The following is a 12,725-nucleotide window of genomic DNA, read 5'->3' as shown; positions in this document are numbered from 1 at the left end:
TCAAATGCTTGGAAGTTCATGCCAGAGCATTCATTATTCAGAACAGGAGGTTCTCTGTGGATATTACTCTGGGGTAAAACTACTATTGACTGCCAAGCTTCTACAGAGATGTTAATCTAAACAGTGATTTGCAGATTTCCAGTGAAGGTGAAAACTCTTGTCTAATCTCAGCTAAATTTGAACAGGTCTCACAGTTACCTTCACAGACTCATGGACCAAAAGCTATTACTTTGAAGCAGACTAACCAATGTACCACAGTTTGGCTGCTAGCGGTCAAGAGGGACAGAACTGCTACTAAAAATACGCTTTCCAGTATTCATTTGCTTTATTTCCTTCCCTCTAGTCCAAAAATTTAATACATAGCTATAACTAAAACATCACTAATTTCACTCATTTTTGCACAAAGCTCAGAACTGATCCAGACTTACAGTTTCAAACACTCATCATTACATATGTTAAAAACAACCAACACTTAAAATATAGTCTGACACAGGCTCCACATAGCCTATGTTATTTTTAGGCTTGCTCTTGACTGAGTTTGCAGTGAAGACTCACTGTTTACATAAAATTTAACTGAGTTTAAGTAACAGTTTAATCCACATGATGGAAAGGCCTCTGAAGGGCTGTTATCTCAGCCTTCAACACACATAATATTTTTCTAAGAACTCTGTACCTGAATGTACTGCAGCAGCATTGCTGCTATTTGAGACATCTCACCAAAACCTTAGGCCACTGAAAACTTACGGAGATATCGTGATTTTAGTATCTGTGTCCTGTTCAATTTTCTTCAGGTTTCTTCCCTCTTTGCCAATAAGTCGGCCAACGAAGTTATTGTGTGCCAATATCTTCAGGGGAATTTCTTCTGTACTGTAATGGAAGTTATAACCAGTGAGACTTTAGGAGACCAGAGCATAAGTTTGTACGTGTGTTACGGATTAATTTTATTTTCATAAAAACATCCACAACTCCCATTCACTAACACATGTTTACACTAGATGCAGAACAAGTCCAAGTGCAGTGGACTTCTCAGAACTATCACCTAGAGCTTCATTGTAACATACCTTGAGCTAAAGCTCAGATTGAGGTAGCAAGAGCTATTGGGAAGGAGGAGGTATATCTTAAAGCTTTTAGCGAGGGCTCACAATTTGTTAAGCTCACTCTGACTAAAAGCTATCAGTTGCTCAAGAAACTTCTGTATTTGCTCCCATTCACCTCAAAATCACAGGCAGACAATGACTGAAACAGCAGATGTGTGCTGGGGCTAATTAAGCAACAAGACTGTCCTGAAAGGTAAAACGTCTTAATTCCTTTACATACTTAGAAATGGATAACGGCAATGAAGATTCACTTGTTAACAGTTTTTAAAGACTACATCTTTAAATGAAGTCAACAAGAATTCAGAATTTTTAATGCTTCGACAATGAATGCCTTTTACTCACAATTTAGTATCTTGAGCTTCCTTTTGCATGATCTCCATAATAATTTTACAAGCCGTTGAGCAGCCTTCAGGAGTTGAGTGGATGGTAATTGGTTTCTCAGCAGCACCTGCATTCTCTTTACGATGAATATCAATTCTTGAAAGAAAGAAAAACGCTAACTGTAACCATGTACTCTATGGTAAGCCTTGTGTATTTTCAACTCTCATAAAACTAATTTATTTTGAGCTAACAGTGACTACACTTAAGTGATTTAATATTGAAACATTTACAACTACTTAAACATATCCTAAATACTAATTTTTATGTGTTATAAAGAGTATCTCCTATCCTGATTTTACCGGTTAAACCCCATCTTTGTAGATACTGGGATCTCCTTTCCTCAGTAGGGTCCCATCCAGATACACAAGGGAGTTATTAGAAAATCTGTAGTAAACCACTGAAGACATCTCATCAAGCTTTCCCAATTAGCCCCATTGCTTCACTAAGAATGACTGTGCAGCTACAGGACAGTCAGGCTTTGCCCCACTTTGTCTTTAATTAGCTCAGCAGCAGAGTTTCCCAGCACTCCCCTGCTAGCAAGTAGCATCACGGTACTCACATCCATCCTCAAGATTAGTTTCTTATACTTTTTCATCCTGGATTTTGTCCTGACATTACCTTTCCCCTAGCCCCAGCCTCTATTACCCTAAAATCACTAGCCTTGGTCTACATCATGGTTTATGTAGCTCTAGGAATTTAACAAAAATTAATTTTGACCTGCATAAAGACAATGCCTAGGATATTACTGGTCCTCTGCCAATAACTGCAGGTCACATGCTCTTTCCATCTCTGCTTTTTCCTTTTGCCCCTCTTCCCCAAATCATAGCTGTTTCCAAACTGAAACAACAATGCTGCTTTTCAATAAGGCCCTTCATTTTTGCAGTTCTTTCCAGTACTGAAAATTCATTTAGTTTCACAATGAAGCACTTTCCAAGAAGCCCATGACAATCCTTGGTAGAAGTGGAAGTATATGAAATTTCTTTTTTTATCCCTAAATCAATGAAAACATCTTTCTTGAAGTTGCATATCTGTGAAGTTAACAACCTGCAATTATTTCTGCTCTATCCACCCTTCTTTTAAGATATAAAAGTTTTCCTTATGCCAATTTTCCAGGATTTTTAGAGTTGGAGAATTAGATGCTTTAGATATCACCCGAAAAACTGGTTACCCATAGGCAATCTACAGCCGAGTCTTGTCAGGACACCACAAATCTCTTAAACCTGTGCAGTTAAACACACTAAATAGTCTCCTGGGTTACAAAATGCTAATGAGAATTCGGAAGGAGCATCATGATAATCCCAGGTTTGGAGGGTGGGGGAAAGCCTGTTTGTTGGGGGTTGGGGTGTAATTAGAGAGGACTCGTTTATCCTCATTAACTACTCTCAAAACTGAAGCCGCCACCCCCTCTCATACCCCTCACACACAGTTTATTTCCACATCCTGCCTGCTGCAACTACAGAACTGGGGGCTCCTACCAGTGTACTGCTGAAGACAGCATTTTAACTCTGCTTTTAGAGGTATCCTGGAAAAGTTCTCGGAATAGGAACCCCACCTCCCTCTTCATCTGCACTGAGCTCTTCCTTGTGGGTAGGGATTTAACACACATTGGAAACAATCTCCTCCAGCGTCTCTAGACCCCAGTTCTCTAAGCTTCTTAAGTCACTTAGCAGCTTGCTTTTTGCCTCCCGTGCATTTCCTTAATCTGCGTCTTGGTGTGGTCTGCAACTTGATAGCAACAAATGTGTTCTCCAGAAATACAGGGGGATGAGGTGTAAGGAGCAGCGAGGGTAGATAAGAAGGGGTTTCGTTCATTTTTATTTCCCCCCCACACCTTGAATTGGCAACATTTACAAATCTTAAGAATGTCATAAATCAAACTAAAGCTAGAATAAACACCTGAAGACTTGGATATGTCAGCACACTGACTGTATGTCCCACAGACCAACATAGAACAGCTCTTTCAGTTTCACTTTTTGTGCCAGAACCATAACAGTACATCTGTAAGCAAAACTCTCCAGCAGAGTACTATCCTGCTAGCACTGCCTAGTTTCCCTCTTCTAAGAAGGGAGAAACAAGTCAGTATTTGAACATACACCAAGGACAGAATTTAGTCCTTAAGTAAATCTTGCAAAAGACTTCCTGTTCACCGTTACCTTCATTTGCTCTCTGACCACACAGGTTAGCTGTGAAGTTTTACAAATTCCCCTCTACATGAGCAATGAGAACACAATATGAAAGCTATTAATTACAGTTTTGTAAAATAACTTACTTGGACTGTGTCTGCTTTGTAATGTTTCTGATTGTTGCTCCTTCTTTCCCAATAATGGCTCCTACAAACTGCGTGGGAACCAGCATCCGTAGAGGAACGTCTGACTGTGGTTTCTGCCTTGTGGTTGCGCCAGGTGACCCTTGCCTAGGAGGACCCCTCTGTCCAAATCCACGTCTTCCCTGGGGATGTTGTTGCGGAGGTTGCTGGGCTGCCATTTCATCAGGGATGTATGCAACTTTCAAGGAATAGTTTTCAAGCTGAAACCCGTTCAGTTTTTCTATTGCTCTGTTTATTTGCAAAGGGGAGGAGAGAGGAGATTAAAAAAAAACCACAATCACATGCAGGGCCTTATGAAATGACAAGTCATTCAGACACCGACTTTTGGTCTTTATAAACTGCATGGTAAAGCTAAAAACTGGTTCTACAGTGAAGAGTTACATTTTAAATTCTTCAGCCAAGATTTTGATTACACAAAGTCACAATATTAAGAACTACAAGTTAGTTCTTGCTTGCTCTGGGCTTCTGTGCACTTTATAGGTTTTGCTGGTCCAACTCTATCAGCAAAACCTCACAGGAAACAGAGCTTATACACTCAAAAGCATTCTTTTGCCCGATTTAATTTAAATCAATTTCCCAAATAGAATTAAAGTTGCACCAGAGGGAAAACTTTTTAGTTGCTATCACGGCACCTTCATTAGGGTTTTTGCCAGCATAGCTATTTGGCTGTAGTTTTTGCAATAAATGATATAGCTGTGACAGGAAAGAAAATAAAATATGAAAGAAGACAGTACCTAGTTCATTCTCAGCAGGAAAGGAAACAAATTCAAATGCTTCTCAATGGCATCTGAAATACCACTTAGCAGATTACAATAGCAAAGTGCAACTTACCAACTAGTCATGTTGTAAGTAAAGGTAATTTTTAAACTAGGAAATTAAAGCCCACACATGTTAAACTCTCAAGAGATGCAAAGTTGTTAGAAGGCATTTCAATGGTGCTTCAATTTCTCTTTTAATTAGACATTACAGAGGGATACTGCCCAAATATACACAGCCCACTCCCACCATGGGGGGGTCCATCACACTGAATAACCTTTTGGTTGCTCAGCATTCCCCCTCTGCTCAGTCCCTCTTTCTAACCAAGGTGGGGGCAAGCCAGCCAGCCTGACTTGCTGGTGGTCTTCCTTTTACAGGGGAAACACAAGTCAACCTAAAAACTTATTCTGTCAACTAAAGATCCAGCCAATAGTAGGAATAACTAAGCTACACACAACACCCTGGTGAACTAGTGGCATAAAACTGACACACTTGCCCAAGACAGACATTTCAAATTTTGCTTTGAAAGGCATTATTATTGTTCAGATTATCTGTGATATATTGATCACTGAAATATGCATTGATTTGGAGAAGTTTAAAAATGCCAGGCTTAATCTTGGACCAATGATTACCAGAAGATTTTCTTTAAGGACAAAATTTAAACTAAAAGCAGTAGTGGGAAGTAAGGGGTTTCCATCTGATATTAAAGAAAAGTTCCAAACAACATATGAGCAAGGCCTGTGACATTCGGAAACTTAACCCAGTCCCTCCATTCACACATCTGCAGGAGCTTACTGCCAGTTTACCAAACACTCAGTCTTTGCAATACTTTTACTCCTGCCTCTACTACAGAGATGAAGCATGGTGCTAGCTAATCACCGGCATTTTCAGTAGCCAGTGAAAAATACTATTAGTTTCCTGTCCCATTTGATAGCTGGGTCTCTAGCAGCTGTTGAAGCCAAGCAGCAGCTTCAGAGGTAAGTGGTGTTTGGGTACTGAGGATAACTTGCCCTTGTCTCTCTGGAGTTGAAACAGCATCCTCAAAATACTCCAGTCGGACAGTAAAGAGCTTACGTGAAAACAAGTAATTTGTGTCTCTGGAATGGTGTTTAATAAGGGCTGGTAATAAATAAGGCTCAAGGCAATGCCAATGAACAAAGAAAGCAAAATATTGAATAACTGATCACTGCTCATTAAATACTTGTGCTAACCAAATGAAACATAGGTCCTCTGGGAACTGAGCAGGAGAGTAATTACTCCCCTAACAGAAGAATCCCTTACAGCATATGGCAAATGAGCTGGATTCAAATTTGGTAAGGCTATTTCAGAGCTGACAATTCTTAACTTTTACTCCCATGGACTTTGAAGAACATTTTATTACACAATAAAACACGTTTACAAAACAGTAAGGGCAGTGAGCAGACTAGTGAAACTGGTGTTTCTCTGGATTTATCTCTCAGTTTTTAGTTTCTGGATAAATTTCCAATGCCTGAAAGGCATTTCACTGAAGTTCCTCTCTATGGACATCCTATCTGGGAAAGGGGTCTGGAACCTTTTCTTTTCGTGCAAACATGAACATATTAAGTTCTTGTTTGCAAATATCTGAGACCTTTACTTCTGGGTTGAGTTTTACTGAAATCAACTAGAAAGGTGAATTGCTACCAGGGAGGGGAACAGCACTGCCAGACAGTGCAGTTGCACAAGCCCTGTTTCTTTTGGAGTCAAACCTCAAGATGCTGGAGACATGAATACCAACAATTCTGCAAATGTGCTGGTAGGCTCCAATTTGACGTCCATCCCAACTCACTGTCTTCCACACTTTCATCTGACAAGTTCAGACACTGCTTCTTTCCCAAAATGCGTCAGTCTTCTCTGGCTTTAAAACATCTTTGACCAGAATCCCAGTATTAATACAAAACCTTACATTAAATCAGTGCACAAGACTTCTCACTGCTCCTCAGAAGTGGTATGGAAAGAAAAGACTAGGCTTTCTGTTTGCAACCAAGCTACGTACCTATCATGTTTTCACAACAAACACTTTATAGCAACAACTAGTGCATATATATGTGTATGTATATCTATACATACATTTCTATATGCACCATCCTTTTCCTGGAAAGAATGTCGGAATTTTTCTACTTAATAACAATTTATAAATTGCTAAATGGTTCCATATGACTATAAGTACCTTAAATTCAATGCAAACTGAGAAAAGTTCATTTGCCATTGTGGAAAATCAATTATGTCATCAGTGAACAATCCCTGGCCACCAAAGTCATATGATGACATGGAAAAATAACACACTAATTCACCCTGTGAGTCACAGAGTTCTCCATATTTTATAGGCTGACTTATTTTATAATTTGACTTGTTCAAGTGATGAGAAGTCAGAGGAGTCAGTAATTAAATGCTGCTCTCCCAAGCCTTTTGCGGAACAGACATTTTCTGGGTTGGTGGTCCCGTATTCTGCACTGATTTGGGCACACACAGTGGAATGCCAAGGTAACTGATTTTCAGTGGATGCACCACATACACAGTTCTGGTGCATTTCTTACGTAAGACACAACCCCAGTTTTTGAAAGGTCCCTTTGGCTGTTAAGTCTGGCCTTAACATTCCGAATTTGACAATCTGCACTAGGTTTTTAAAATATTGTCATACATCTTTCTTTAGCTGTTCTGAATTAATTTTTATCAATTTTGTGGTACAAAACTTAGGGTTGGAATTAGGCAATGTGATGACTCAGCAGCCATTCAGCACCATAACAAACTCAATTTTAGAGGCATCTAGGCACTGCTTCGGGGGTTGAGGAGAAAGATGTGGAAGAAAAACCATGAAGAGACACAAGTGACTAAGAACTATCTTCTAGATGGATGCAGAATTCCTGTGAAACAGCATCTAGGACAGCACTTGCTATCAGGAGTCATCCCTGCTCCCTGGGAAAGTCTGAGCCTCAGATAAAAGCAAGCGAATGGTTCTTCACAGCACTAGAGCCATCTGTTTCAGTCAAAGCTATCATCACTGCTGCAGTCCACCAAATACACTTTAAATCAAGCTCCTCTTGTGAAGCACACACTCGTGTTGACTGACCACCTTGGAAACTCAAATCCAAGCCACAGCAACACCACCTCTGCCTTCCTACAAAGGCTCTGCTCTCCCAAACAGGTTGGGAGGGAAGGGGGGGAAAATCTCCTTCCATGACCACAAGTTAATAAAGGTCAAGCAGATTACCTCTGTCAGAGAGCACTGCTGGTACCTACTGAAACGAACCACAAACCATCTTTTACACAAAGGCTAAAAGCCTTAGTCACTTAATGAGGACAAAGATAGAGAAAAATTCAGTAAACTGCCTCATTAAGAAGTGTCCTCCTGCCCCAAATCATCTTTAAAAATTCCTATTTAGTAGAAGTAGAAAACGTTTCCATTTCATATACCAGCAAGACCCAGTACACAGACACCTCTTAGTGTAGTTCAGAATTTTTTAATAAAACAAATTCATTAAGAGACTGCAATGACTACTGCCTATGCACCAATAAGATGTATAGCAGCCTGGCTTATGTTCATGTAACACCTGCTCAGAAGCAAGAGAATACCTATATAAAAAGGAAAGCTTTAAACAAACATTTTGTAAATTCATTACCAAAGTTCTTCCCATCTAAGTTACATCTCACTGCTGTCCTCTCGTGAGCTCCCTAACAGAGGATATTTGCCCAGCCTTCTCCCTTCTGATGCTAGTGGAGGTTAAACATCCTCGAAAATTATTACAGTGAAAGCACTGAGTCTTTTGCTGGAAATCATTCTTCCACTGATAGCATGATGACACTAAGCACTAGATGGAGAACATATTTCACTCCCACATGCAGCTTGTACATACACCACTTCTCTTTTTTCTTCCCTGAACAGATACATTTGCATACAAGAAGATGGATATACATGGCAAATTTTCTTTGACACGATAATTTTTTTTACATTAAGTAAAAATACAGTTTTCATTAGTACTTCTGAAAACAAAAACAAAGAAAAAACAAATCTAAGCTTATAATCATACACTGCTGAATTTTCACTATAATCGTTCCTATGGCAACATTAGCCCTGACCCACAACGGCATGTAGAAGTATTAGTTATGTGAACTCTCATTCATTCATCAAGGATGCATGTGTGCACACACAGGCATGCAGACAGACTTGTCCTTCACTGAAGGGGTAAAAAAAAAAATTCTTTGTCAAGTATTCTAATTAAGAGGTGACCACTAGCGGACTTTAAAAATCCCAGGTAGATCACGTACTAGACACCTACACTGGAACATTTTGGGGAGCAAAAGAGAAGGTGGTGTAACTTTTGAAGGTAACAGGCATAATTTAGGTGGCAGCATGTCACAAGGACACAGTCAGCGTGTCCTGCTGGTTGCAGCCAGGGACCGATATTGGGAGAAGGAGAGGTGTCTTTTGGCAAGCATATCCCAAGCTGCCACAGCACCGGCAGTTGGGTTGTTCAGAATGAATCACAGGCTACAGGTTCTGTTGCTCACCCTCTCCTCTCTTCCAAATATTCCACAACCCACCACGATGTTCACAACTGCATTGCCACAGCAGCGTGCACATGCTTTGTAAGGCCCTCTCCAGTTTCTGAAAAGGACAGCAGCAGGGGCAGTTTGTGAGATGGAACAAATTCCTCCTCCTCCCAAGTAGTTGCAGGAGAGGAGGGTAGGGATGTGGTCACAGAGATACCCTGGTATTTCCAGCCTTCTCCTTGCTACCCACAATCCTGGAGAGCGAAGGGTGGTTTTCCAAGGCCCACATGTGGCTCTGTGCTTGCTGTACACTCCTCCACAATGCTACCAGGCTCTCCAAAAGCACCTGATTTGCCATGTTGGCTCCCCTGCTCTGGCCACATAGTCAAGGAACAGCATCCTGCTTTTACTGACAAGACAGCCTCCTGCCTCTTCAGCTAGGAAAGAGCTGCCACTACACAGGTCAAAGACACAGACCGCTGTCCCAACTGGAAGCCAGTAACTGTGCACATCTCAGATTTTGGGTGCTGTGTGCTCTAAGACTTCTTTCTCAAAAAGACTGCAGCATTCTTTGATGATTTCAGCTTCCAAGTTAATTTTGAATGCAGCCCTGTATTAAACATGCTGCAACGGCAGTACCAGCCTAGAGGAAAAAACCTCTGTCACAACAACTTAGACTGCAAGATAGAAGAATTCTCACTTTCCCAGCTGGGTGGAACCAAAAGTTTTGTTCAAAAGTATCATCCTCCAAGCAATGCATACCACACTTGTTTAGAACTGCTTATCAAAAGTATCTCTAGGTTTTGTTACAGCACCTTCATTGCACAGTACTGCTGGTACACACCAGTAGGCATGGCAATGCCATACAGCTATCCAGAGGGGACGTAGCCAACTCTGCATGTTTTGTCAGCCAACACTCTGTGAGGTTAGTACATGCACTGCAAAAAGTGCAGAAAAGGTGCATTTAGAACTAGGGACCCACTATATGTGTTAGCACAGAAATCTTCAAGTCATGGTGTTTGATCCAAAACTCATGGCAAAGAGCCTCATTTTCCCTAACCAGTTAAATTTCAAACTACAAAGCTTGTTAGCAGCTGCTGACTCCTGACAACTCTAAATAGCTTTTGATAAAGTCAGTTCCTGTTACTGCACGTGCTTCATAGGATGACCAGCACTGCCTTTATCAGCTATCGGCACTTGTACACTGCTCCCTCTCCAGTGCCACTGCTGTTCACCACAGCCAGTTCACATCTGGGAAAACCATTTAACTGAAACAGCATCACAGTCACTATGGAAAAGCCATGCACGTACAGGTCCTGTAATGACCCTTCATTGCAATTTCTCACAGTTTTTTCCATACCTCAATCTAGCCACTTCTCCTACAGATTTCCACATGGTTGCAAGGTCACCTCCTGAACAGAGACAATCTGAGCTAACATTTTTTTGAACAGAATGTAGACTCATCCACTTAGAAACCCATATATCCCTATTAAACCACTCACAAATGCAAATCAAGGTTCCTCTGCTCGCCCTACCTGTTCAAGGGAACCAAACTGGGTCAACATTCAACCTGTATTGCTTCAGGTCCCATGCAACATTCACACTGGATACCAATTCACCTGCTTCGAACTCAAGATGTTTCCAGTCATTGTCACGTGATTTCTTATGCAAAACAAAATTTTATCTTGGATATTTCCTTTCCAGTCTTTGCTTATCCCAGCATTTCCTCAGGATTGCTTTTAAAATTTAGCAAGTACAGTTTGAAAGGGGAGAAACTGCACGTTGCTTTTTCAGCTTCAGAAGGGAGTGCACAAGCCCGGGAATCCACATCACAGACAACAGACAGCTCAAAAAAAAATCATGCTTCTTTCCAGGATATTTTTGGTACTTCCTTCTGCAGAGGAGGAACTGGCCTATGTAATACTAATCTGTAACATTTCATGGTAAGTTTCTTCAGAACTAGAAATTCAGCCTTTTTATTAATGACTGGGCAATAGAAGAACCTGAAGAACTTGTTGAACAATTCAGATTTTGAGAAAAGTTAAAGAGGGAATTCAAGGAAAACATTGTTTCCTTCAGCTCCAGTGCACACAGGAGATACCACTGACACAAGTTTCCCATCACATTTGTTTATAATGTACTAACAAGTAACCTAACACTTTGAAAGATTAAATACATGTGTTGCATTCAAGTTACGCACAGATCATAATTACTTAATTATATGTACAAATATTATTTCATTTGTAATTTTGAATTAATGCATACCATAAGCGCACTCTGCATTTTAACTGCTGGTTTTAGTTAGCCACAAGGTGGCAGAAATTTCAAAGTTAAAATAAAAAGATCATTGTAGGCTATTCCATGGGTTCGGTTTTGTTTCACCTACTATGACTAAAAAGGGGGAAGTATGCTTATGTCACCAGATTAAAACTTTAAGAACACACAAATCCTTTTTCTGTATGTGGGTAGAAAAGCAAAATTAAACCTATAGCACAATGTATAATATAAATTTTTAAAGTATTTACAACCACTGATTAAGAAAGTAAAACATTATATTTTAAAATTTTAATATATAGATTAAAAGTTATCAACTACTGAAGATATAAGCAAGCATAAAATGTGGCCTGAATTTCAAAAATACCATAAAAGTTATTTTAGGTATTCAGATTATACTTTTTTGTGTGCTTGAAAGCAGCATTAAATTTTCTAATCTTAAAAAAAAAACAACACCTGTCTGTCTTCTGGTTAGTAGCTGCATTCTTCTATTTTTTCCCTGTTATTTTGCTATGATTGTCCATTAAGAAACAGACACAAAAGAATGAACACTGTAAAAGGGTATCGCTAAAACATGGCTAAAAATCATTAAACAGTAACTCCTCTGTCACTGGCAAATTACTAACCTTCTGCCCTCGGCATTCAAATAAGTTTGCTCGATTTTTCCGTTTCTTGAAATTTAAAATTCATTTTTTATCAAAGCGCAAGAAAAGTTGATGATAAAAATAGTTAATGAAGGTAAAGCACACTACACTTGGTGGTGCAGGGAAAACAGACTTTCTTAAAAGTCAATGCTTAACTTATTGTTAAAGTGATGATGTAATTCGAAACAAAGTTGCATATGAATTCCAAAGTGCAAGTCAGATGACAGTAACAACTAAGTAAGATACTTACTGTCTAGCCTGGTCCTTATTGCCGTACGTTACATTTACAACTGCAGTCTCCGTGTCAGTGTTCACTAGAAAGGAAAATGCAATGGAAACAAGTTAAGTTCAATGTGCACTCACTTCCCACTACAAATTTGAAAGCAACTTGAGAGTAGAGCTGTACCTTGCTCACAGTTCTCCACTGTTCCATACTGAGCTAACAAACTGTCCAGCACCTATAAGAGGCAAAAGAAATGACAGATTTAAATTTCAAAGCAGACTAACAAAATAAGAGGCCTGTAAAAACACTAAAATTTGTAAAATAGTTGTATGAGAACATAGATCATTCAAGACAGCCACTCCAACAAGGAAGAAATGCTAACTGTTCTGGGAAAAACAAGCATACATTGTTTGTATGCTTTTTCTCCTAACAGAAAATCTGCATTTGGAACCTCATTAATGTGAAAATACAGAACATAACTCCAAGAAGTCACACTGAACTGTACCTCCCAAACT

General features: G+C 39.7%; 1 protein-coding gene across 1 annotated transcript in view; it reads right to left on the bottom strand.

The window, feature by feature from the left end:
• IGF2BP3 (insulin like growth factor 2 mRNA binding protein 3) overlaps positions 1–12,439 on the bottom strand; it is a 43,199-nt gene extending 30,760 nt beyond the window's left edge. Inside the window, exons 1-5 of the mRNA XM_029961793.1 lie at positions 12,394–12,439; positions 12,238–12,301; positions 3,748–4,032; positions 1,440–1,574; positions 745–867 (exon numbers count right to left, since the gene is read on the bottom strand). Of these exons, the coding sequence (XP_029817653.1) occupies positions 745–867; positions 1,440–1,574; positions 3,748–3,962 (473 nt within the window). The 5' untranslated portion in view covers positions 3,963–4,032; positions 12,238–12,301; positions 12,394–12,439. The remainder of the gene's footprint in view (positions 1–744; positions 868–1,439; positions 1,575–3,747; positions 4,033–12,237; positions 12,302–12,393) is intronic.
• Positions 12,440–12,725: the final 286 nt, after the last annotated feature.

Source organism: Manacus vitellinus, unplaced genomic scaffold (genome assembly GCF_001715985.3).
Source record: "Manacus vitellinus isolate BGI_N305 unplaced genomic scaffold, ASM171598v3 scaffold_3_pilon, whole genome shotgun sequence".
Classification (NCBI taxonomy): domain Eukaryota; kingdom Metazoa; phylum Chordata; class Aves; order Passeriformes; family Pipridae; genus Manacus; species Manacus vitellinus.
The sequence above is the reverse complement of the archived record's forward strand: the minus strand, read 5'-3'. Positions and strand labels throughout refer to the sequence as shown.